The sequence below is a fragment of the Oncorhynchus mykiss genome, chromosome 7 (genome assembly GCF_013265735.2).
Source record: "Oncorhynchus mykiss isolate Arlee chromosome 7, USDA_OmykA_1.1, whole genome shotgun sequence".
In the NCBI taxonomy this organism is placed as follows: Eukaryota; Metazoa; Chordata; class Actinopteri; order Salmoniformes; family Salmonidae; genus Oncorhynchus; species Oncorhynchus mykiss.
In genome coordinates, this window is record NC_048571.1 from 85,208,602 (window position 1) to 85,233,698 (window position 25,097).

At 47.2% G+C, this 25,097-nt stretch overlaps 1 protein-coding gene across 2 annotated transcripts in view; it reads right to left on the minus strand.

Moving 5' to 3' along the window:
- LOC110529054 (inositol hexakisphosphate kinase 1) overlaps nucleotides 1–25,097 on the minus strand; it is a 70,032-nt gene that overhangs the window by 7,443 nt on the left and 37,492 nt on the right. For both annotated transcript variants that reach the window (XM_036984256.1, XM_036984257.1), the window contains exons 2-5: nucleotides 23,713–24,173; nucleotides 11,364–11,568; nucleotides 9,068–9,249; nucleotides 4,592–4,767 (exon numbers count right to left, since the gene is read on the minus strand). In XM_036984256.1, the coding sequence (XP_036840151.1) occupies nucleotides 4,592–4,767; nucleotides 9,068–9,249; nucleotides 11,364–11,568; nucleotides 23,713–23,971 (822 nt within the window). In that variant the 5' untranslated portion in view covers nucleotides 23,972–24,173. The remainder of the gene's footprint in view (nucleotides 1–4,591; nucleotides 4,768–9,067; nucleotides 9,250–11,363; nucleotides 11,569–23,712; nucleotides 24,174–25,097) is intronic.

A 25,097-nucleotide genomic window follows, 5' to 3' on the forward strand; every position in this document is an offset into this window, starting at 1 on the left:
GACCATACAACACGAGGTGATACCTGGACCATACAACACGGGGATATGAGATGATACCTGGACCATACAACACGAGGTGATACCTGGACCATACAACACGGGGATATGAGATGATACCTGGACCATACAACACGAGGTGATACCTGGACCATACAACACGAGGTGATACCTGGACCATACAACACGAGGTGATACCTGGACCATACAACACGAGGTGATACCTGGACCATACAACACAAGGTGATACCTGGACCATACAACACGAGGTGATACCTGGACCATACAACACGAGATGATACCTGGACCATACAACACGAGGTGATACCTGGACCATACAACACGAGGTGATACCTGGACCATACAACACGGGGATATGAGATGATACCTGGACCATACAACACAAGGTGATACCTGGACCATACAACACGGGGATATGAGATGATACCTGGACCATACAACACGGGGATATGAGATGATACCTGGACCATACAACACGAGGTGATACCTGGACCATACAACACGAGGTGATACCTGGACCATACAACACGAGGTGATACCTGGACCATACAACACGAGGTGATACCTGGACCATACAACACGAGGTGATACCTGGACCATACAACACGAGGTGATACCTGGACCATACAACACGAGGTGATACCTGGACCATACAACACGAGGTGATACCTGGACCATACAACACGAGGTGATACCTGGACCATACAACACGAGGTGATACCTGGACCATACAACACGAGGTGATACCTGGACCATACAACACGAGGTGATACCTGGACCATACAACACGAGGTGATACCTGGACCATACAACACGAGGTGATACCTGGACCATACAACACGGGGATATGAGATGATACCTGGACCATACAACACGGGGATATGAGATGATACCTGGACCATACAACACGAGGTGATACCTGGACCATACAACACGGGGATATGAGATGATACCTGGACCATACAACACGAGGTGATACCTGGACCATACAACACGGGGATATGAGATGATACCTGGACCATACAACACGGGGATATGAGATGATACCTGGACCATACAACACGAGGTGATACCTGGACCATACAACACGAGGTGATACCTGGACCATACAACACGGGGATATGAGATGATACCTGGACCATACAACACGGGGATATGAGATGATACCTGGACCATACAACACGGGGATATGAGATGATACCTGGACCATACAACACGGGGATATGAGATGATACCTGGACCATACAACACGAGGTGATACCTGGACCATACAACACGAGGTGATACCTGGACCATACAACACGGGGATATGAGATGATACCTGGACCATACAACACGGGGATATGAGATGATACCTGGACCATACAACACGGGGATATGAGATGATACCTGGACCATACAACACGAGGTGATACCTGGACCATACAACACGGGGATATGAGATGATACCTGGACCATACAACACGGGGATATGAGATGATACCTGGACCATACAACACGGGGATATGAGATGATACCTGGACCATACAACACGAGATGATACCTGGACCATACAACACGAGGTGATACCTGGACCATACAACACGAGGTGATACCTGGACCATACAACACGAGGTGATACCTGGACCATACAACACGAGGTGATACCTGGACCATACAACACGAGGTGATACCTGGACCATACAACACGAGATGATACCTGGACCATACAACACGAGGTGATACCTGGACCATACAACACGAGGTGATACCTGGACCATACAACACGGGGATATGAGATGATACCTGGACCATACAACACGAGGTGATACCTGGACCATACAACACGAGGTGATACCTGGACCATACAACACGAGGTGATACCTGGACCATACAACACGAGGTGATACCTGGACCATACAACACGAGGTGATACCTGGACCATACAACACGAGGTGATACCTGGACCATACAACACGAGGTGATACCTGGACCATACAACACGAGGTGATACCTGGACCATACAACACGAGGTGATACCTGGACCATACAACACGAGGTGATACCTGGACCATACAACACGGGGATATGAGATGATACCTGGACCATACAACACGAGGTGATACCTGGACCATACAACACGGGGATATGAGATGATACCTGGACCATACAACACGAGGTGATACCTGGACCATACAACACGAGGTGATACCTGGACCATACAACACGAGATGATACCTGGACCATACAACACGGGGATATGAGATGATACCTGGACCATACAACACGGGGATATGAGATGATACCTGGACCATACAACACGAGGTGATACCTGGACCATACAACACGGGGATATGAGATGATACCTGGACCATACAACACGGGGATATGAGATGATACCTGGACCATACAACACGGGGATATGAGATGATACCTGGACCATACAACACTAGATGATACCTGGACCATACAACACGAGGTGATACCTGGACCATACAACACGAGGTGATACCTGGACCATACAACACGAGGTGATACCTGGACCATACAACACGGGGATATGAGATGATACCTGGACCATAGAGAGAACTGAGGTTACACCTGGAAAATAGAGAGAACTGAGGATACACCTGGACCATAGAGAGAACTGAGGATACACCTGGACCATAGAGAGAACTGAGATTACACCTGGACCATAGAGAGAACTGAGGTTACACCTGGACCATAGAGAGAACTGAGGTTACACATGGACCATAGAGAGATTAGAGGTTATACCTGGACCATAGAGAGATTAGAGGTTACACCTGGACCATACAACACAGGGATATGAGATGAAAACCTGGACCATAGAGAGAACTGAGGTTACACCTGGACCATAGAGAGAACTGAGGTTACACCTGGACCATAGAGAGTACAGAGGTTACACCTGGAAAATAGAGAGATTAGAGGTTACACCTGGACCATAGAGAGATTAGAGGTTACACCTGGACCATAGAGAGATTAGAGGTTATACCTGGACCATAGAGAGAACAGAGGATACACCTGGACCATAGAGAGAACAGAGGATACACCTGGACCATAGAGAGAACAGAGGATACACCTGGACCATGAAGAGAACCAGAGGTTACACCTGGATCATGAAGAGAACCAGAGGTTACACCTGGACCATAGAGACAGAGGTTACACCTGGACCATAGAGAGAACAGAGGATACACCTGGACCATAGAGAGAACAGAGGTTACACCTGGACCATAGAGAGAACAGAGGTTACACCTGGACCATAGAGAGAACAGAGGTTATACCTGGACCATAGAGAGAACAGAGGATACACCTGGACCATAGAGACAACATAGGTTACACCTGGACCATAGAGAGAACCTGAGGTTACACCTGGACCATGAAGAGAACCAGAGGTTACACCTGGACCATGAAGAGAACCAGAGGTTACACCTGGACAATAGAACCACAGAGGAAAAGAGGCTACACCTGGTACTACACAACACACAGAGGCTCCTTCCCAAATTAAACCCTATTCCCTACATAGTGCTCCGGCCAATAGCAGTAGTGCACAATGTAGGGACTAGGATGCCATTGTGATGCAGGCAGAGAGTGCAGAGGTTAGACCTGTAAACATTAAAACAGAACGTGGTGAGTCATTCCGATTTATGTTAGAGAGAGAACCAAACCCATACGTAATGGAGGAGGCCTTGTGAAGCTGGACGTTGGGATTAATGCTGGGGCTATTGTCCCTGCTCGTGTACCAGTGCTACATTGTAAAACAAGACAACCACGCCGACAACCACTCCACTAGTGTACAGTTACTGTGCCTCCCAATACCTAGAATGTTATTCAAATCTGCAGCTAAAATCCTAATTGAAAGCTTTTGGAGATAAAAGCTGTAATTCATGGTGTACCTCTCAACGTGTGTGTTGGGATCGACGAAACGGAAGGTGAATTTCAGTTCCAACCCGAAACGGACAATAAAGTATCTAGTATTGTCCCAGTTCTCTCTTTTCTTTGTAACTTGATAAGATATTCAGTATCTCTTCTGTCCTGCTCAGCTCACCGCTGTGGGATCTCTGTGTCAGCACAGGTGTGTTAGTCGGATCAATATGAAGAGATACTGAGTGCGGGATCTATGGTGCAGTAGCTACTGTGTAAAGCCATCTACCTACCTCATCCCCATATTGGGTTTTTTTATTTACTTTTCTGCTCTTTTACACACCAGTATCCCTACTTACACATCATCATCTGCTCATTTATCACTCCAGTAGTTAATCTGCTAAATTGTAACTATTGTTGTGTGTCGAACTGCTTTGCTTTATCTTGGTCCAGGTCGCAGTTGTAAATGAGAACTTGTTCTCAACTAGCTTACCTGGTTAAATAAAGGTGAAATAAACTGAAACCCAAACTGAACATACAAATGTAGAAGGAAGCAGTGTATTGGGCATGCATTCTAAGTGGTAGTCTATGCCGATGTGTTTTCTGTTGTCTTGGCTAGATCTCCCGTTGTAAAAAAAAAAACAGAGCTTTAAAAACTTTCAGGTGAAATAAAAGTTTGAAAAACAAACAAAAAAAAAAACTCTGGGCTCACCTGCATCCCACAGACACGCACCCCCAGGGTGGCGGAGGTGCTCTGCTCGCACTTCTGCATCTGCCTGGCTGCCTTCTCCTCCGAGGCATCGTCCCCGTGCTGCCGCGTGCCCATCTTCAGGTCCAGGATGCACGGGTAGCTGAAGAGGTGAACCACGTTCTCCAGGAGCAGAAACTCTGGGAGAGGTGAGAGGTCAAGGAGACAACACTCTATTCCAAGGTTAATTATCTAAACGTTTAAAAAGTCACTCAAGGAATTATCTCTCTCTCTCTCTCTCTTCGGGACTCACACCCTGCCTGTGACTGCAAATCAGTGGCAACCTCGGTCCAGAGGGCAATTGCTCTTCAAGGTCAAGACCTTGGATTATTGAGTGGGAGACCAGGGGTCAGATCCCACCAGTTACACAGGGGAGGTGTCAGATTTAAAAGGAAGTCAAAGTCTCACTTAATTTCATTCAATAGTACTCTTGTAACAGTTTAGTTGGTATAACACAGTATAGTTTAGTTGGTATAACACAGTATAGTTTAGTTGGTATAACATAGTATAGTTTAGTTGGTATAACACAGCATAGTTTAGTTGGTATAACATAGTATTTCATAGTTTAGTTGGTATAACACAGTATAGTTTAGTTGGTATAACACAGTATAGTTTAGTTGGTATAACATAGTATTTCATAGTTTAGTTGGTATAACACAGCATAGTTTAGTTGGTATAACACAGTATAGTTTAGTTGGTATAACACAGTATAGTTTAGCTGGTATAACACAGCATAGTTTAGTTGGTATAACACAGTATAGTTTAGCTGGTATAACACAGCATAGTTTAGTTGGTATAACATAGTATTTCATAGTTTAGTTGGTATAACACAGCATAGTTTAGTTGGTATAACATAGCATTTCATAGTTTAGTTGGTATAACACAGTATAGTTTAGCTGGTATAACACAGCATAGTTTAGCTGGTATAACACAGCCAACAGTCATCCACTACACTATATCACAGCCAACAGTTGTCCACAACACTGTATCACAGCCAACAGTCTTCCACTACACTATATCACAGCCAGCAGTCGTCCACTACACTATATCACATCCAACAGTCTTCCACTACACTATATCACAGCCAACAGTCTTCCACTACACTATATCACAGCCAGCAGTCGTCCACTACACTATATCACAGCCAACAGTCTTCCACTACACTATATCACAGCCAGCAGTTGTCCACTACACTATATCACATCCAACAGTCTTCCACTACACTATATCACAGCCAACAGTCTTCCACTACACTATATCACAGCCAACAGTCGTCCGCTACACTATATCACAGCCAACAGTCGTCCGCTACACTATATCACAGCTAACAGTCATCCACTACATCACAGCCAACAGTCGTCCACTACACTATATCACAGCCAACAGTAGTCCACTACACTATATCACAGCCTTGTGCTACTCTGTGGTAAATTGTTCTGGTCTAGAATTGTTGAGCATTCTTTAAACCCCAGGCATATGTGTCATCATAGTGATCATTCTATAGGTCTAAATTAAACTGCATTGGTGATTGGGCCAGAGGACTACATCTGGATCATTCTATAGGTCTAAATTAAACTTCATTGGTGATTGGGCCAGAGGACTACAGCTGGATCATTCTATAGGTCTAAATTAAACTGCATTGGTGATTGGGCCAGAGGACTACAGCTGGATCATTCTATAGGTCTAAATTAAACTGCATTGGTGATTGGGCCAGAGGACTACAGCTGGATCATTCTATAGGTCTAAATTAAACGGCATTGGTGATTGGGCCAGAGGACTACAGCTGGATCATTCTATAGGTCTAAATTAAACTGCATTGGTGATTGGGCCAGAGGACTACAGCTGGATCATTCTATAGGTCTAAATTAAACTGCATTGGTGATTGGGCCAGAGGACTACAGCTGGATCATTCTATAGGTCTAAATTAAACGGCATTGGTGATTGGGCCAGAGGACTACAGCTGGATCATTCTATAGGTCTAAATTAAACTGCATTGGTGATTGGGCCAGAGGACTACAGCTGGATCATTCTATAGGTCTAAATTAAACTGCATTGGTGATTGGGCCAGAGGACTACAGCTGGATCATTCTATAGGTCTAAATTAAACTTCATTGGTGATTGGGCCAGAGGACTACAGCTGGATCATTCTATAGGTCTAAATTAAACTGCATTGGTGATTGGGCCAGAGGACTACAGCTGGATCATTCTATAGGTCTAAATTAAACTGCATTGGTGATTGGGCCAGAGGACTACAGCTGGATCATTCTATAGGTCTAAATTAAACTTCATTGGTGATTGGGCCAGAGGACTACATCTGGATCGACAAAACAGATGGCCTGGTAAGACATGGACATTGAACTCGACTTTCAACCACTTTTGAGGACTGAAAAAAAAATATAAAAACAATTCAGACAGTCAATCTCTTTAGCTTTTCTTAACTTTTGAACCCAAATGAGACCGTTTAACGTGCAGGAGTCAAGTCTCAGTAAAATATAATTGTAATCTTTTTCCTCTCAGTGTGCAAAAAAAAAAAAACTAAAAGGAGCAAGAAGAATGTGTGAGCACAGTGGAAAGTCCAATCTACCCCCCCCCCCCCCCCCCCCCCCGCCGTCTCTAGTTTCTGCTGCCGCTGTACATGTGAGAGAGAGACGCAGGAGACAGTGTTCTCCTTTAACATGGGGGCTCACGTCAGCTAAGACAGGAAGGACCGACAGTCAGGTACACAGTGAACTTGAACTAAGCGCCTTAAACAATCAAACCGCTCGTTCACTCGCAGGCCATCGTAGATACAGGACAACTTCCAAAAATGGCACCCTATTCCCCTATATAGTGCACTACTTTTGACCAGGGCCCATAGAGCTCTGGTCAAAAGTAGTGCACTATGTAGGGAAATAGGGTGCATTTTGAGACAAACACACAGTAGACTAAAGTTGAGGAATTCCCCAGATTGTTAAGTACAACATGATATTATCTTCTGATAATATTTGGTTCCTGTGGTGAGGTGGTCAGTGAAGAACCTGACACTACTTTGACAGTTGGGAAAGAAGGGTGTAGCTCTCGAGTAGTGCCCTTGCTGTGATTTCTACATTTCGGGAAGCACCTCAAACTCCAGGCTTGTGTCCCAAATGGAGCCCTATTGACTATATAGAGACCGGCGTTCCATTTGGGACAGAGGTTGGTGTGAGCCCAGGTCTTTTCCCACGGCCTACTTTGACAGGTTAGATCACCAGACAACTCCCAGGGTCCGTTAAGGACAGGAGGGTTGTAACACTACTCCTGACCAATGCCTCGTTCAGGTAATGGAGTCAGATAGATCGTGTTTGTTCAACTTGACCAGGTCATTGGTCAACTCCCCTGTCAGCGCTTTCCCTCTGTTTATCCTTCCATGTGTCTGTCCTTTTCTGTCCCCCTCATCCTGTCTGGTTAAGGTAAGTATCCTCATCCTGTCTGGTTAAGGTAAGTATCCTCATCCTGTCTGGTTAAGGTAAGTATCCTGATCTTTTCTCCTCATCCGGTCTGGTTAAGGTAAGTATCCTGATCTTTTCCCCTCATCCTGTCTGGTTAAGGTAAGTATCCTGATATTTTCTCCTCATCCTGTCTGGTTAAGGTAAGTATCCTCATCCTGTCTGGTTAAGGTAAGTATCCTCATCCTGTCTGGTTAAGGTAAGTATCCTGATATTTTCTCCTCATCCTGTCTGGTTAAGGTAAGTATCCTGATCTTTTCTCCTCATCCTGTCTGGTTAAGGTAAGTATCCTGATCCTTTCCCCTCACCCTGTCTGATAAAGGTAAGCGTGAATATAGAACTAAATTAACTAATCAATGAGGGAAATGATCAGTCTCAGTTCCAGGTACCTAATCAAGGAAAGTTGAACTTAACCCAGTTAGCACTTACCCTCTGTTTATCTACCATCTAACCCCGTCTATCTATCTGGTTAGGCAACAACATGGAAACAGGAGACTGATGGATCCTCATTGATTGGTTGAGTCAGTCCCAGACACCTCAACATGAGGACCGTAACGCTCAATAAGGAAAACATTGCCTCATTATCAGGAGCATTGAGCCATTGTGCATCCTGTTCCTGAATAAGTAGAAACATCTTCCTGGTACGTGATTCTGCTGAGCTTCCAAACGTCTGTTTGATTTGTGTTACTATACTAACTAAAGAACCCAGCAGATATAACAAGGCATTGATAGATGGCTAAATAGGTTTTGATGTCGAGTGGCGTAGCGGTCTAAGGCACTGCATCTCAGTGCAAGAGGCGCCACTACAGTCCCTGGTTCGAATCCAGGCTGTATCACAACCGGCCGTGATTGGGAGTCCCGTAGGGCGGCGCACAATTGGCCCAGTATCGTCCGGGTTTGGCCGGGGGGGTAGGCCGTCCATTGTAAAATAAGAATGTGTTCTTAACTGACTTGTCTAGTTAAATAAAAGGGATACTGTAGAGCTTCCTGTCCTTGGACTCTGATCTCATGCGGCTGAGCTGCTGCCTGTGACAGCGGAGGCTCCAGGGGTTGTGGCTGATCTTCTCTGAGCCCAAGCCGCTGTTGTTATCCAGCATCTGGAAGGGAATATCACTGTAGATCTGGAGCTCTAGACGAGGACTCTTCAGCTCCTGGAGACTGGAGGGAGAGGACACAGGGACAACAGGGTTAACACAGGAGAGACCGCTGGTTAAACTAAAGCATGTCAGTGTGGATCTGGAGCTCTAGACGAGGACTCTTCAGCTCCTGGAGACTGGAGGGAGAGGACACAGGGACAACAGGGTTAACACAGGAGAGACCGCTGGTTAACTAAAGCATGTCAGTGTGGATCTGGAGCCGCAGGTCAACTAACAGGTCAACTACAGCACCACAACATGTCAAGTGTGGATCAGGAGCTCCAGGGGCCTCATGTAGAAACTATACGCATCTACAAAAATAGACCCCCAAAAGATGGGTGTGCCAGTTTTCACTCAAAAGTTGTCATATCTAAAAACTGAATAGATGTGAGAATGTGCTTGACTTCCTGGTAACTTTTAAACCATGTGTCCGCTCGGGTTCTAGTGGTTGAAGCATTCCATTGCAAACAGGCAGATTAGATTAGTATTTTGTTGCAGACGGGGGGATATATGATGGCATGCCTATTCATAACAACAACAGGTAAATATAAAAACAAGATTGTTATTATTGTTAGAAATATGAATCTATTTCCTTTTTAATTTCCATGATCATTTCAGAATAAATTGCTCACTTTTTCTGACTCGTGGATCATACTGGTGAAGTAGGCTACAGGCAGACCTACAACATCCACATTTCATTGGACCCATTTTAAAGTAGTAAATTGATCCCCTATAGATCCCGTAAAATCAACGTGTAAATGTCGGACCCGTGTTTCATGAGCTGAAATAATAGATCCCAGACACTCAAAAAAAAAAAGCTAATTTCTCTCAAATGTTCAGTACGAATGTGTTTACATCTCTGTTAGCGACCATTTTATCCTTTGCCAAGATAATCCATCCACCTGACAGGTGTGGCATATCAAGAAGCTGATTAAAACAGCATGATCATTACACAGGTGCACCTTGTGCTGGGGACTATAAAAGGGCACTGAAATGCCACAGATGTCTCAAGTTTTGAGGGAGCGGGAAATTGGCATGCTGACTGCAGGAATGTCCACCTTAGCTGTTGCCATATAATTTAATGTTAATTTCTCTCAGCAGGCCTGTCCTACGCGGCGTCTCAGCAGGCCTGTCCTACGCGGCTTCTCAGCAGGCCTGTCCTACGCGGCGTCTCAGCAGGCCTGTCCTACGCGGCGTCTCAGCACGCCTGTCCTACGCGGCGTCTCAGCACGCCTGTCCTACGCGGCGTCTCAGCAGGCCTGTCCTACGCGGCGTCTCAGCAGGCCTGTCCTACGCGGCGTCTCAGCAGGCCTGTCCTACGCGGCGTCTCAGCAGGCCTGTCCTACGCGGCGTCTCAGCAGGCCTGTCCTACGCGACGTCTCAGCAGGCCTGTCCTACGCGACGTCTCAGCAGGCCTGTCCTACGCGGCGTCTCAGCAGGCCTGTCCTACGCGGCGTCTCAGCAGGCCTGTCCTACGCGACGTCTCAGCAGGCCTGTCCTACGCGGCGTCTCAGCAGGCCTGTCCTACGCGGCGTCTCAGCAGGCCTGTCCTACATGACGTCTCAGCAGGCCTACAGTAGGTCTGTCGTACATGTCTCTCCCTTCTGTGTGTAGCTCCTGAACAACACACGGGAACACAGGTTAACAACTAACGCAGGCCACCGAAACACAAACCCAGGGGCATCACAACATATTCAACTTAGTTATAGCCAACCTACATTATTTTAGTCTATCATATGAACAAATCAAGCAACTGGGTCCTACTCACTTCTCAGTGCTGTCGCTCTCGTGTGGTAGCCTCTCCTCCTTGATCTCAGGAGGTAGACACACACCATTCCCTATCCCCACTGCTCTACTCACTTCTCAGTGCTGTCGCTCTCGTGTGGTAGCCTCTCCTCCTTGATCTCAGGAGGTAGACACACACCATTCCCTATCCCTACTGCTCTACTCACTTCTCAGTGCTGTCGCTCTCGTGTGGTAGCCTCTCCTCCTTGATCTCAGGAGGTAGACACACACCATTCCCTATCCCTACTGCTCTACTCACTTCTCAGTGCTGTCGCTCTCGTGTGGTAGCCTCTCCTCCTTGATCTCAGGAGGTAGACACACACCATTCCCTATCCCCAGTGCTCTACTCACTTCTCAGTGCTGTCGCTCTCGTGTGGTAGCCTCTCCTCTTTGATCTCGGAGGTGGAGCGGAGGAGGCTGCGCCGGGAGTGTTTCCTCCGGGGTTGGTCCCTCTCCGGTAGGTCCTCGTGGTCCAGGATCTCGCTCTCCACGTACGGGTACGCTACCAAGTTGATGTATCCGTCAATATCCCCCTCAAAACATACCAACACCATGCCTAGAGGAGAGGGCAGAAGATGCACTTGGGTGGGTGATTTACACAATTACATTTGAAATATTTCTGGATACATTACAATGTTTAATTTATTTTTTTTTTCATTGGATTATAGAGTATGGAAAATCTTATGAAAATGTAAAATGTGTACGGAATAAAAATAAGCCTGCGTTAAATATTTTGATGATAATAAGGGTCTTCCATGGGAAAGACTGATGAGACATAATGTGCTGTCAGAAACCTGAAACTACAGGAAAATACCACCAGAGTGTAAGATGAGCAGGGAAAGGGAAACGATATGGGTTCAGGTTTATAGGAGATAGAGGTGAATGTCATCTCATCTGGCCAGGCAGTCTGTCACAACGTCAGGGTTAGGGAGAGGTTGAGAGGGAACAGGAGAGAGAGAGAGAGAGAGACAGAAATAGGACTCATCCATCTCCTCTTTGATTCATTCTAGAGTGGTAGAGAATGTGTAGGTGAAAGATTACAGTAGAGAGAGACCGGCAGGGTGGGGCCAGAGTGGGTAAATGATGCTAGCCACTCAGAGAGAGAAGGAGGCGGGCGAGGTAGGGAAAGGTAGAGTAGGGGCATTTCCTGAAACTTTCTGAAGAGACAATGGGAATGCCCTGTGTGTGCGGTACGAGCGTCAACCATTTTGTGTAGCCGTTAGCAATGATGCTAACGAAAACAGTCTTCTGGTTGATGGAAAGACTTTCCCAAAAACCTTCTCTATTAAAAGGTAACTACAATGTAGCCTTGTCAGTTTTACAAACTCTCCCACGTGGGCTACAAAAAAACACAGCTAGGGCAGGGAAGGATGGGGTGGTGTAGGGAAGGGTGGGGGACGACAGGGCGGGGGACAGCAGAGCGGGGGACGACAGGGCACGGCATGGCGGGGGACGACAGAGCGGGGGACGGCAGGGCGGCGGGGGACGGCAGGGCGGGGGAAGTATCAGGTTGGATGGGGAAGGGCAGCAGTGGGTAAATGCTCTTAGCCTCTCTCCTCTCCTGCTGACTCTTGATAGATAGATGATGGATAATGGATAGATAGATGATGAATGATGGATAGAGATGGACGGATGGATGGATGGATGGATGGTTAGACAGCAGCTAAGGTTTTAGACTCTCAGATCCGGCCTAGATGATGTCACCAGCCGACCAGGGTTCAACACCGCTTAGCCAATGGAGACAAGGCTGATGTCAGGGGAAGACCATCTGTGCTTACGTGTGTAAGTGAGAGACAGCCAGAGAGCGTAAGAGGAGAAAACGTGATTATGTGAGCACAGCAGTGTAACTGTACTCCTGAAACAGACAGCTAATTCTGTCAGGGATCAGTTTAATGACCATTAAATATTCAGCCTGTGTGTGTGTTCAGAGCTCTTACACACAGACTGGTTCAATCCCAGGTGAGCCCCTGGCATGAGCACATATTCAAAAAGCTTCACCTTTTACAACATAACAAAGAAGAAGACATGGACAGATGGGACCTGATCCCAGATCAGCACTACAACATAACAAACAAGAAGACATGGACCGATGGGACCTGATCCCAGATCAGCACTACAACATAACAAACAAGAAGACATGGACCGATGGGACCTGATCCCAGATCAGCACTACAACATAACAAACAAGAAGACATGGACCGATGGGACCTGATCCCAGATCAGCACTACAACATGACAAACAAGAAGACATGGACCGATGGGACCTGATCCCAGATCAGCACTCCTATTTTGAGACTTTTTATTTTGAGACTTCTCTTTCATGCAACAACAGCTAACTGAGCTCAGCAGCACGGAACAGGGCCATGTCGATCCAACTCAGGGCTTCCCATAGGGCCATGTCGATCCAACTCAGGGCTTCCCATAGGGCCATGTCGATCCAACTCAGGGGTTCCCATAGGGCCATGTCGATCCAACTCGGGGCTTCCCATAGGGCCATGTCGATCCAACTCGGGGCTTCCCATAGGGCCATGTCGATCCAACTCAGAGGTACCCATACTTTTTTTTTGGCCCACAACCCCATTTTAATATCTGAAAATTCTCGCGACCCCAACCATGGGAAATAAATAATGTAAAGTATTCAGATCCCTTCACTTTTTCCTCATGTTACGTTACAGCCTTATTCCACAATATATACATTTTTCTCCCTCATCAATCTACACACAATACCCCATGACAAAGCAAGTGTTTGAAAATTCATGAAATATAAACAGAAATATTCAGACGTATTCAGACCCTTTGCTGTGAGACTCGAAATTGAGCTCAGGTACATCCTGTTTCCATTGGTCATCCTTGAGATGTTTCAACAACTTGATTGGAGTCCACCTGTGGTAAATTCAATTGATTGGACATGATTTGGAAAGGCACAAATAATTATATTTAATGTCCCACAGTTGATAGCAAAAGCCAAGCCATGAGTTCGAAGGAATTGTCCGTAGAGCTCCGAGACAGGATTGTGTCAAGGCACAGATCTGGGGAAGGGTACCAAAGAAATGTCTGCAGCATTGAAGGTCCCAAAGAACACAGTGGCCTCCATCATTCTTAAATGGAAGAAGTGTGGAACCACCAAGACTCTTCCTAGATCTGGCCGCCTGGCCAAACTGAGCAATCGGGGGAGAAGGGACTTGGTCAGGGAGGTGACCAAGAACCCGATGGTCACTCTGACAGAGCACCAGAGTTCCTCTGTGGAGATGGGAGAACTTCCCAGATTGACAACCATCTCTGCAGCATTCAATCAAATCAGGCCTTTAGAGTGGCCAAATAGAAGCCACTCCTCAGTAAAAGGCACATGACAGCCCACTTGGAGTTTGCCACAAGGCACCTAGACTCTCAGACCATGAACAATAAGATTCTATGGTCTGATGAAACCAAGATTGAATTCTTTGGCCTGAATGCCAAGCGTCACATCTGGAGGAAACCTGGCACCATCTCTACGGTGAAGCACGGTGGTGGCAGCATCATGCTGTGGGGATGTTTTCAGTGGCAGGGACTGGGACTGGGAGATTAGTCAGGATCGAGGAAAGATTAACGAAGCAAAGTACAGAGATCCTTGATGAAAACCTGCTCCAGAACGCTCAGGACCTCAGACTGGGGCCAAGGTTCACCTTCCAACAGGACTACGACCCTAATCACGCAGCCAAGACAACACAGGAGTGGCTTCGGGACAAGTTTCTGAATGTCCTTGTTGCACAATCAGAGCCCTGACTTGAACCCGATCAAACATCTCCGGAGAGACCTGAAAATAGCTGTGCAGCAACGCTCCCCATCCAACCTGACAGAGCTTGAGAGGATCTGCAGAGAAGAATGGGAGAAACTTCCCAAATTCAGGTGTGCCAAGCGTGTAGCATCATACCCAAGAAGACTCGAGGCTGTAATCACTGCAAAAGGTGATTCAACAAAGTACAGAGTAAAGGGTCTGAATACTTGGGTGATATTTCAGTTGATTTAAAAAAATAAAAAATTGCAAACATTTCTAAAAACCTGGTTTTGCTTTGTCGTTATGGGGTATCGTGTGTAGATTGAGGCTGGAACGTTTCCAAATGCACTGTAGTTAACGGCCAATGTTTACCTTGTTTTATTTGGGGCTTTGGAAGTCAATTGTAAAACATTCTAACAGTATTTCTGATTGTCTTCTCAACTCACCATCACATACTGTTCATGTGGGGCTGTGACAGTCAATTGAAAATGAGTCTGACACATCTTATCTCACCTCCACTAATGAGATTGGGTGTGTTTGACGCATGTCAGGGGGCGTGGTTGATAGCGCACACCTCATCTCTACTGTCAAATCCAACCTGGATGGATATTTGGTTTTAATGCAGACGAGAGCACTGAATCCAGCTTCACACAGATATGAGCTGGAGAAGGGTACTAATGGGTTTTATGGTGCTTTCAAGACAACTAGGAAAGTCGGGAAAAAACTAGGTCAAATCATGATGTCATGAATCTTCAAGTCGGAACTCCAGAGTTCCTGAGTTGGATGACCATTCAAAATGATTTCCCCCAGTCGGAGGTAGCCCCCCCCCCCCCAAGTTCCTAGTTGTCTTGAACAGAGTTATCCGAGTTCCAAGTTGTTTTGAAAGCGGCATTAATGCTCAGAGTCAGAAACCAAAGCTCCTCCGTCGTGACCTGTGAATGCAGTTCCTTCAGCTGTTCGATTTCACTTACTGGCATATCAACTGAGCCAGGATCACAGTCAAACGGATTGGGAAGTAGGTCCCAAAGTGCTCATCCAAGCATTGGATGTGAGCAGTCGTCACTCAAGTGGGGACACTTACCGTTGCCGTTTTGTGTTAGAAACATGCACAGCCTGAGGGAAGGGGGCGTGGTTCTCTTTTGAAAGACTCTCCAATAAGAATTCTTTCCACTGGATCCACTGATTCACTTTTTTTCCACCATATCGATTGCGTTCGGTAATATCAAAGTCTCTGCAATAGAGACACCCTAACGACGCTGGGACAATTGCGCTACCGCCCTATGGGACTCCCAAACCCTGGCCGGTTGTGATACAGCCTGAAATCGAACCAGGGTCTGTAGTGACGCCTCTAGCACTGAGATGCAGTGCTTTAGACCACTGCATTTAGCCTACGGTCCTATCCAGAGCCACTTACAGGAACAATTTGGGTTAAGTGCCTTGCTCAAGGGCACATACAGATTTTTCACTTATTCGGCTCGGGGATTCGAACCAAAAACCCATCGCTCTTAACTGCTAGGCTACCTACCAAACTCAATAGGACCACGTTGACAGTGTTTTCCATTAGCACCGGCAGTTACGTCATCAGCCGGTTACTCATTTTCAGCCAGCTACTTTTCCACTTCATATTAACTAGGTTACTTTTAATTTAAAAGTTGAAAATTCGCTAGTCCGATTACCCGGGGGAAGTTGAAAAACAAAATAGACGAGATGAATATAGTTAAATAAAAATATATTTTAAAAAAATATACAAAAACTATATCAAACAATTAGGCCAGTCCCATCAGAACTGGATCAATGGCCTCCAGACGTAATGTTTTACACACTGTCCTCCCCATCTCAGAGTATAATTGTTGTAGACCTGCATTGACAGGAACAAGCCGTTTTTTAAAATCATGCAGGGTTTTTTTTTTTTAAGGTAATTTTAGAAATTCATTGCTAGTTAGTGAGTTATTTGTCCAGTTGTAGCTCATTTTTGGTCAGCAATGAAAATCCTGGGAAAGTGATGTGTGCATCACCTGTGTGTGCCTGTGGCCCATAGCCAGAGGAGAGAGACATTACACAGCAGGTAAAATAATGAAAAACACAACAGACTAACAAGATAGCCAATTCCAAACATATTGTGTCGTTTGGCTGGTTCTCGCTAGTTAACTATTAGTGTGAATTATGGTCAATGTCATGTGCCATGTCCTAAAGTAACTCCTATAAGGTCAAGGTCTCCCCTGAACATGGAATATTTTTGACCTTACAAATAGATAAATATCTTAGTTTGCTACCTCGCCCATCTTAGCCATTTGATCCTTGGTTCATTGAATGAGGGAATCATTTTATAGAAGACAAAAACTATTTGGTTGTAATTGCTTTGTTGCAGGGTGGCCAACCATCCTCCTGGAGAGATGCTGGGTGTGCAGGACGGCCAACCATCCTCCTGGAGAGATGCTGGGTGTGCAGGACGGCCAACCATCCTCCTGGAGAGATGCTGGGTGTGCAGGACGGCCAACCATCTTCCTGGAGAGATGCTGGGTGTGCAGGACGGCCAACCATCCTCCTGGAGAGATACTGGGTGTGCAGGACGACCAACCATCCTCCTGGAGAGATGCTGGTTGTGCAGGACGGCCAACCATCCTCCTGGAGAGATACTGGGTGTGCAGGACGGCCAACCATCCTCCTGGAGAGATACTGGGTGTGCAGGACGGCCAACCATCCTCCTGCAGAGATGCTGGTTGTGCAGGACGGCCAACCATCCTCCTGGAGAGATACTGGGTGTGCAGGACGGCCAACCATCCTCCTGGAGAGATACTGGGTGTGCAGGACGGCCAACCATCCTCCTGCAGAGATGCTGGTTGTGCAGGACGGCCAACCATCCTCCTGGAGAGATACTGGGTGTGCAGGACGGCCAACCATCCTCCTGGAGAGATACTGGGTGTGCAGGACGGCCAACCATCCTCCTGCAGAGATGCTGGTTGTGCAGGACGGCCAACCATCCTCCTGGAGAGATACTGGGTGTGCAGGACGGCCAACCATCCTCCTGGAGAGATACTGGGTGTGCAGGACGGCCAACCATCCTCCTGCAGAGATGCTGGTTGTGCAGGACGGCCAACCATCCTCCTGGAGAGATACTGGGTGTGCAGGACGGCCAACCATCCTCCTGGAGAGATACTGGGTGTGCAGGACGGCCAACCATCCTCCTGGAGAGATACTGGGTGTGCAGGACGGCCAACCATCCTCCTGGAGAGATACTGGGTGTGCAGGACGGCCAACCATCCTCCTGGAGAGATACTGGGTGTGCAGGACGGCCAACCATCCTCCTGGAGAGATACTGGGTGTGCAGGACGGCCAACCATCCTCCTGGAGAGATACTGGGTGTGCAGGACGGCCAACCATCCTCCTGGAGAGATACTGGGTGTGCAGGACGGCCAACCATCCTCCTGGAGAGATACTGGGTGTGCAGGACGGCCAACCATCCTCCTGGAGAGATACTGGGTGTGCAGGACGGACAACCATCCTCCTGGAGAGATACTGGGTGTGCAGGACGGCCAACCATCCTCCTGGAGAGATACTGGGTGTGCAGGACGGCCAACCATCCTCCTGGAGAGATACTGGGTGTGCAGGACGACCAACCATCCTCCTGGAGAGATGCTGGTTGTGCAGGACGGCCAACCATCCTCCTGGAGAGATACTGGGTGTGCAGGACGGCCAACCATCCTCCTGGAGAGATACTGGGTGTGCAGGACGGCCAACCATCCTCCTGGAGAGATGCTGGTTGTGCAGGACGGCCAACCATCCTCCTGGAGAGATGCTGGTTGTGCAGGATGGCCAACCACGTAAGATAAAATACCGAACGGTTCCGGATTCGACCATATTAATGACCAAAGGCTCGTATTTCTGTGTATTATTATGTGATTTGATAGAGCAGTCTGACTGAGCAGCAGCAGGCCCGTAATCATTCATTCAAACAGCACTTTAGTTAGCTGGGTGTGCGCTAATACTGTTTCAAACGTCACTCGCTTTTAGATTTGGGGTAGTTATTCCTCTTGCGCTGCAAGGGCTGCAGCTTTTGTGGAGCGATGGGTAACGATGCTTTGAGTGTGGCTGTTGTCGTTGTATTGCTGGTTCGAGCCCAGGTAGGGGCAGGGAGGGGGACGGAAGCTATACTGTTACACTGGCAATACTATAGTGCCTATAAGAACATCCAATAGTCAAAGGTTAATGAAATACAAATGGTATAGAGAGAAATAGTCCTATAAATACTATATTACCTACAACCTAAAACCTCTTACATTTGGAATATTGAAGTCTCATGTTAAAAGGAACCACCAACTTTCATTATGTTCTCATGTTCTGAGCAAGGAACTGAAACGTTAGCTTTTTTACATGGCACACATTTTACATGGCACACATTACTTTCTTCTCCAACACTTTGTTTTTGCATTATTTAAACCAAATTGAACATGTTTCATTATTTATTTGAGGCTAAATTGATTTTATTGATGTATTATATTAACTTAAAATAAGTGCTCATTCAGTATTGTTGTAATTGTCATTATTAAAAATAAAAAATGTAAAGATTTTTTTATTTTTATTATTATTTTGAATTTATTTTTAAAATCGGCCGAATAATCGGTATCGGCTTTTTTGGTCCTCCAATAATCGGTATCGGCTTTTTTGGTCCTCCAATAGTCGGTATCGGCTTTGAAAAATCATAATCGGTCGACCTCTAGTATATATATATATATATATACACCTGGCAGCACTCAGTAAATTGAGGTTCTACTCTGTTGGATTTCAATGTATCTCAGTATAGTAAGCAAGACAATAAAAAACTCTCTCAATGGAAATATTTTTACAAGGGGGGAAAAAAAAATAGTTGGACCTTTTCAACGTCTATCTACCTAGAGCAACAATAAAGTCTGTGAATAAAGCCTCCTACGAGGACATCATGTAATACCGTACCCTTTCTCCTCCTGACGGATACCAGGTATGTTAGAGTGTGACCTCAAGTCCTCTGTCAGGAAATAGAACAGTACATTCTCCTAAAATTAACCGCTGAGAGACACGGTACAGATCTCTCACTGCCTCCTCCTACAGGAACCACAGACCAGAGCCAGACCAGACCACAGCCAGACCAGAGCCAACACCACAGACCACAGCCAGACCAGAGCCAACACCACAGACCACAGCCAGACGAGAGCCAACACCACAGACAGACCAGAACCAGCACCACAGACCACAGCCAGACCAGAACCAGCACCAGCACCACAGCCAGACCAGACCACAGCCAGACCACAGCCAGATGAGAGCCAACACCACAGACCACAGCAAGAGCCAACACCACAGCCAGAGCCAACACCACAGACCACAGCCAGACGAGAGCCAACACCACAGACCACAGCCAGACCACAGCCAACACCACAGCCAGACCACAGCCAGAGCCAACACCACAGACCACAGTCAGAGCCAACACCACAGACCACAGCCAGAGCCAACAAAACAGACCACAGCCAGAGCCAACACCACAGACCACAGCCAGAGCCAACACCACAGCCAGAGGCAGAACCACCGACCACAATCAGACGAGAGCCAACACCACAGCTATTTCCACTGCAGTGCTTTTAATAGCTGTCTAACTCAAAATGATTGATTAGACCAAATGATGCCATCCCAAACACAGATGGCTGGCTGGGGAGGCAGGCGTGCTGCTCTACGTGCGTTATAACACTGTGGATTTACTCAGGATTTAGAAACACGGACCCACCGTAAATGAAGAAAAATGTCCTCATCAGTTAGTCACACCTTGCACGTAGAGTATATTACGTTCAGCAATATACTGAAAGATTAGCCAAATCAAAGATATTTTCAATATAAAAAATAAAAAAAGAAATGTAAGAAAAGTGTTATTGAAATCAAAATACTACTCATTATTAAGAACAAAACGGTAAAGCTTTTAATGACACAAATGTCTGCTTTGTAGCACCTACAGATTAAATATCATGGAGTCTTAAAGGGGAAGCCTGGGTAAATGGTAGCACCTACAGATTAAACATCATGGAGTCTTAAAAGGGAAGCCTGGGTAAATGGTAGCACCTACAGATTAAACATCATGGAGTCTTAAAAGGGAAGCCTGGGTAAATGGTAGCACCTACAGATTAAACATCATGGAGTCTTAAAAGGGAAGCCTGGGTAAATGGTAGCACCTACAGATTAAACATCATGGAGTCTTAAAAGGGAAGCCTGGGTAAATGGTAGCACCTACAGATTAAACATCATGGAGTCTTAAAAGGGAAGCCTGGGTAAATGGTAGCACCTACAGATTAAACATCATGGAGTCTTAAAGGGGAAGCCTGGGTAAATGGTAGCACCTACAGATTAAACATAATGGAGTCTTAAAGGGGAAGCCTGGGTAAATGGTAGCACCTACAGATTAAACATCATGGAGTCTTAAAAGGGAAGCCTGGGTAAATGGTAGCACCTACAGATTAAACATCATGGAGTCTTAAAGGGAAGCCTGGGTAAATGGTAGCACCTACAGATTACACATCATGGAGTCTTAAAAGGGAAGCCTGGGTAAATGGTAGCACCTACAGATTAAACATCATGGAGTCTTAAAGGGGAAGCCTGGGTAAATGGTAGCACCTACAGATTAAACATCATGGAGTCTTAAAGGGAAGCCTGGGTAAATGGTAGCACCTACAGATTAAACATCATGGAGTCTTAAAGGGAAGCCTGGGTAAATGTATTATGCAAACTTTGATCAATTATGCTTCAACAAACAACATGTAGAATATATACATGTCAACAATCCCTGCTCCAAGTCTATGGATTCATTTTGTGAATATCCCAAAGAATCATGGTCCTGTTTTGTTCTAGTTAGCTCTGTCCTCATTGTCTTCTGTCTGCAACGTTTAGGAGTGGAGGGACCCTAGGAGGGGTAGGAGTGGAGAGACCCTAGGAGGGGTAGGAGTGGAGAGACCCTAGGAGGGGTAGGAAAGGAGGGACCCTAGGAGGGATAGGAGTGGAGGGGTAGGAGTGGAGGGACCCTAGGAGGGGTAGGAGTGTCGGGGTAGGAGTGGAGGGGTAGGAGTAGAGGGACCCTAGGAGGGGTAGGAGTGGAGGGACCCTAGGAGGGGTAGGAGAGGAGGGGTAGGAGTGGAGGGACCCTAGGAGGGGTAGGAGTGGAGGGACCCTAGGAGGGGTAGGAGAGGAGGGACCCTAGGAGGGGTAGGAGTGGAGGGACCCTAGGAGGGGTAGGAGAGGTGGGGTAGGAGTGGAAGGACCCTAGGAGGGGTAGGAGTGGAGGGACCCTAGGAGGGGCAGGAGTGGAGGGACCCTAGGAGGGGTAGGAGTGGAGAGACCATAGGAGTGGAGGGACCCTAGGAGGGGTAGGAGTGGAGAGACCCTAGGAGGGGTAGGAGTGGAGAGACCCTAGGAGGGGTAGGCAAGGAGGGACCCTAGGAGGGATAGGAGTGGAGGGGTAGGAGTGTCGGGGTAGGAGTGGAGGGGTAGGAGTGTCGGGGTAGGAGTGGAGGGGTAGGAATGGAGGGACCCTAGGAGGGGTAGGAGTGGAGGGACCCTAGGAGGGGTAGGAGGAGGGGTAGGAGTGGAGGGACCCTAGGAGGGGTAGGAGTGGAGGGGTAGGAATGGAGGGACCCTAGGAGGGGTAGGAGTGGAGGGATCCTAGGAGGGGTAGGAGAGGAGGTACCCTAGGAGGGGTAGGAGTGGAGGGGTAGGAGTGGAGGGACCCTAGGAGGGGTAGGAGAGGAGGGACCCTAGGAGGGGTAGGAGTGGAGGGGTAGGAATGGAGGGACCCTAGGAGGGGTAGGAGTGGAGGGACCCTAGGAGGGGTAGGAGAGGAGGGACCCTAGGAGGGGTAGGAGAGGAGGGACCCTAGGAGGGGTAGGAGTGACGCCATCTGACTGTAATAGCTTTGCCAGTGTGATTTTGGCCGTTTTGCGTGGCACAACACTCCCTGAACTGTTGCACAGTGGCACCTCGGTCAGCGTGTGATGAACCACAGTGCTTTTCATGGCACGAGGCAGGAGTGCTCCGGTTCTCTCTCTCTCAACTCACTTTCATCATCCGAACAGAGGGACATTCATTTGACATTGGAACATTCCTCCCACCTCTGTACTGGGTCAGAATGAATGAATGGATGGACGGATGAATGAATGAACAGATGAATGAATGGATGAACAGATGAATGAATGAATGAATTGATGAGCAGATGGACGGATGGATGAACAGATGGACTGATGAACAGATGAATGAACAGATGGACTGATGAACAGATGAATGAACAGATGGACTGATGAACAGATGAATAAATGGATGAACAGATGAATGAATGAATGGATGGATGAACAGATGGACGAACGGATGAACAGATGGACTGATGAACCGATGAATGAACAGATGGACTGATGAACAGATGAATAAATGGATGAACAGATGAATGAATGAATGGATGGATGAACAGATGGACGAACGGATGAACAGATGGACTGATGAACAGATGAATGAACAGATGGACGAACGGATGAACAGATGGACTGATGAACAGATGAATAAATGGATGAACAGATGAATGAATGAATGGATGGATGAACAGATGGACGAACGGATGAACAGATGGACTGATGAACAGATGAATGAACAGATGGACGAACGGATGAACAGATGGATGAACAGATGGATGAATGGATGGATGGATAGATGGACGGACGGACGAACAGATGGATGAATGGATGGATGGATGAACAGATGGACGGACGGACGAACAGATTAATGAATGGATGGACGGACGAACAGATGAATGAATGGATGGACGGACGAACAGATGAATGGATGGATGGATGACGTGTGTTTAACTAAGAGCATGTCAGGTAACATTACACTACCAGTGCTTGGTTCTGACGTGTGTGTGTGTGTGTATGTGTCTGTTCCTCCTCTTACCTTTGTACTCTGCTGTAAACTCCTTCATCTCCGGAGGCAGCGACTCGTAGAAGCGTTGCTCCCGGCTGATGAGGGGTTTACACACCGTGTGGTCGTCGTAACGCATCATACTGGTGTGCCCTCCCACCTGGTGTACGAAGGGCTCTAGTGGTACCCCTCCACACCGCCGTCCCCCCTGGCCCAGCCCCCCGAGGCCTAACCCTGCCTGACTCGCTCCGTGCTTCCCCATTGCTGCTTCCATGGTGTGGGGAAGGCACATGGCGTTGGAGGGCCTGGTGGGGGTGGCGGGGGCATGGGCGAGCAGGCCGGGCGAGCGCGGGGTGCAGGGAGGCAGCTGGGAACGCACGCTGCCGCCGGGAGGGGGAGGAGCCAGCCCGCCAGCCGCAACCCAAACGGACCAATCAGATTCCGGCTCCTCGATGAAGAGCACCGGGCGATGACGTCACACCTCCGACAGCCACCTGAGAGATGTGAGGCAGGGTGGGGAGAGAGAGAAGAGAAGAGAACAACGTCAGTCAGAATTGTTCATTATTCAGGCCTTATTAGGGGTGTGACGTTTAAACACATTTGGGATCATTGACATTTATCACTCACGAGAGTGAGCGAGCGAGCGAGCGAGAGGGAGAGCGCGAGAGAGAGCGAGAGGGTTAATTGAGTGAGTGAACTAGCCGTACGCAGAACAGCATTTGAAGTATTTCCTATCCCAGGGCTCCGACAGCATCCAAACTGATTCACTATATAGTGCACTACTTTGACAAGAGCCCATAAGACACTATATAGTGCACTACTTTGACAAGAGCCCATAAGACACTATATAGTGCACTACTTTGACAAGAGCCCATAAGACACTATATAGTGCACTACTTTGACAAGAGCCCATAAGACACTATATAGTGCACTACTTTGACAAGAGCCCATAAGACACTATATAGTGCACTACTTTGACAAGAGCCCATAAGACACTATATAGTGCACTACTTTGACAAGAGCCCATAAGACACTATATAGTGCACTACTTTGACAAGAGCCCATAAGACACTATATAGTGCACTACTTTGACAAGAGCCCATAAGACACTATATAGTGCACTACTTTGACAAGAGCCCATAAGACACTATATAGGGACTAGGGTGCCATTTGGGAACGCCACCATACATTCCCCCCCAACAACAACAACACAAGAACAGCACACACGTCAAGGCCACATGACCTGGAAAATATAATTCCTCATAAAGTCCGACTACCTCATAAAATATCATTCTAATAATGCTGGGGTGCTTAAATGTGTCCTGTTACACACTTGTACAAGTGTTTTGAATGGAAATGTCTTTCTTGCGTATCGTAACTCTCCCTGAGACAAGCGCAGGGAGTGGGGTCACGGCCAG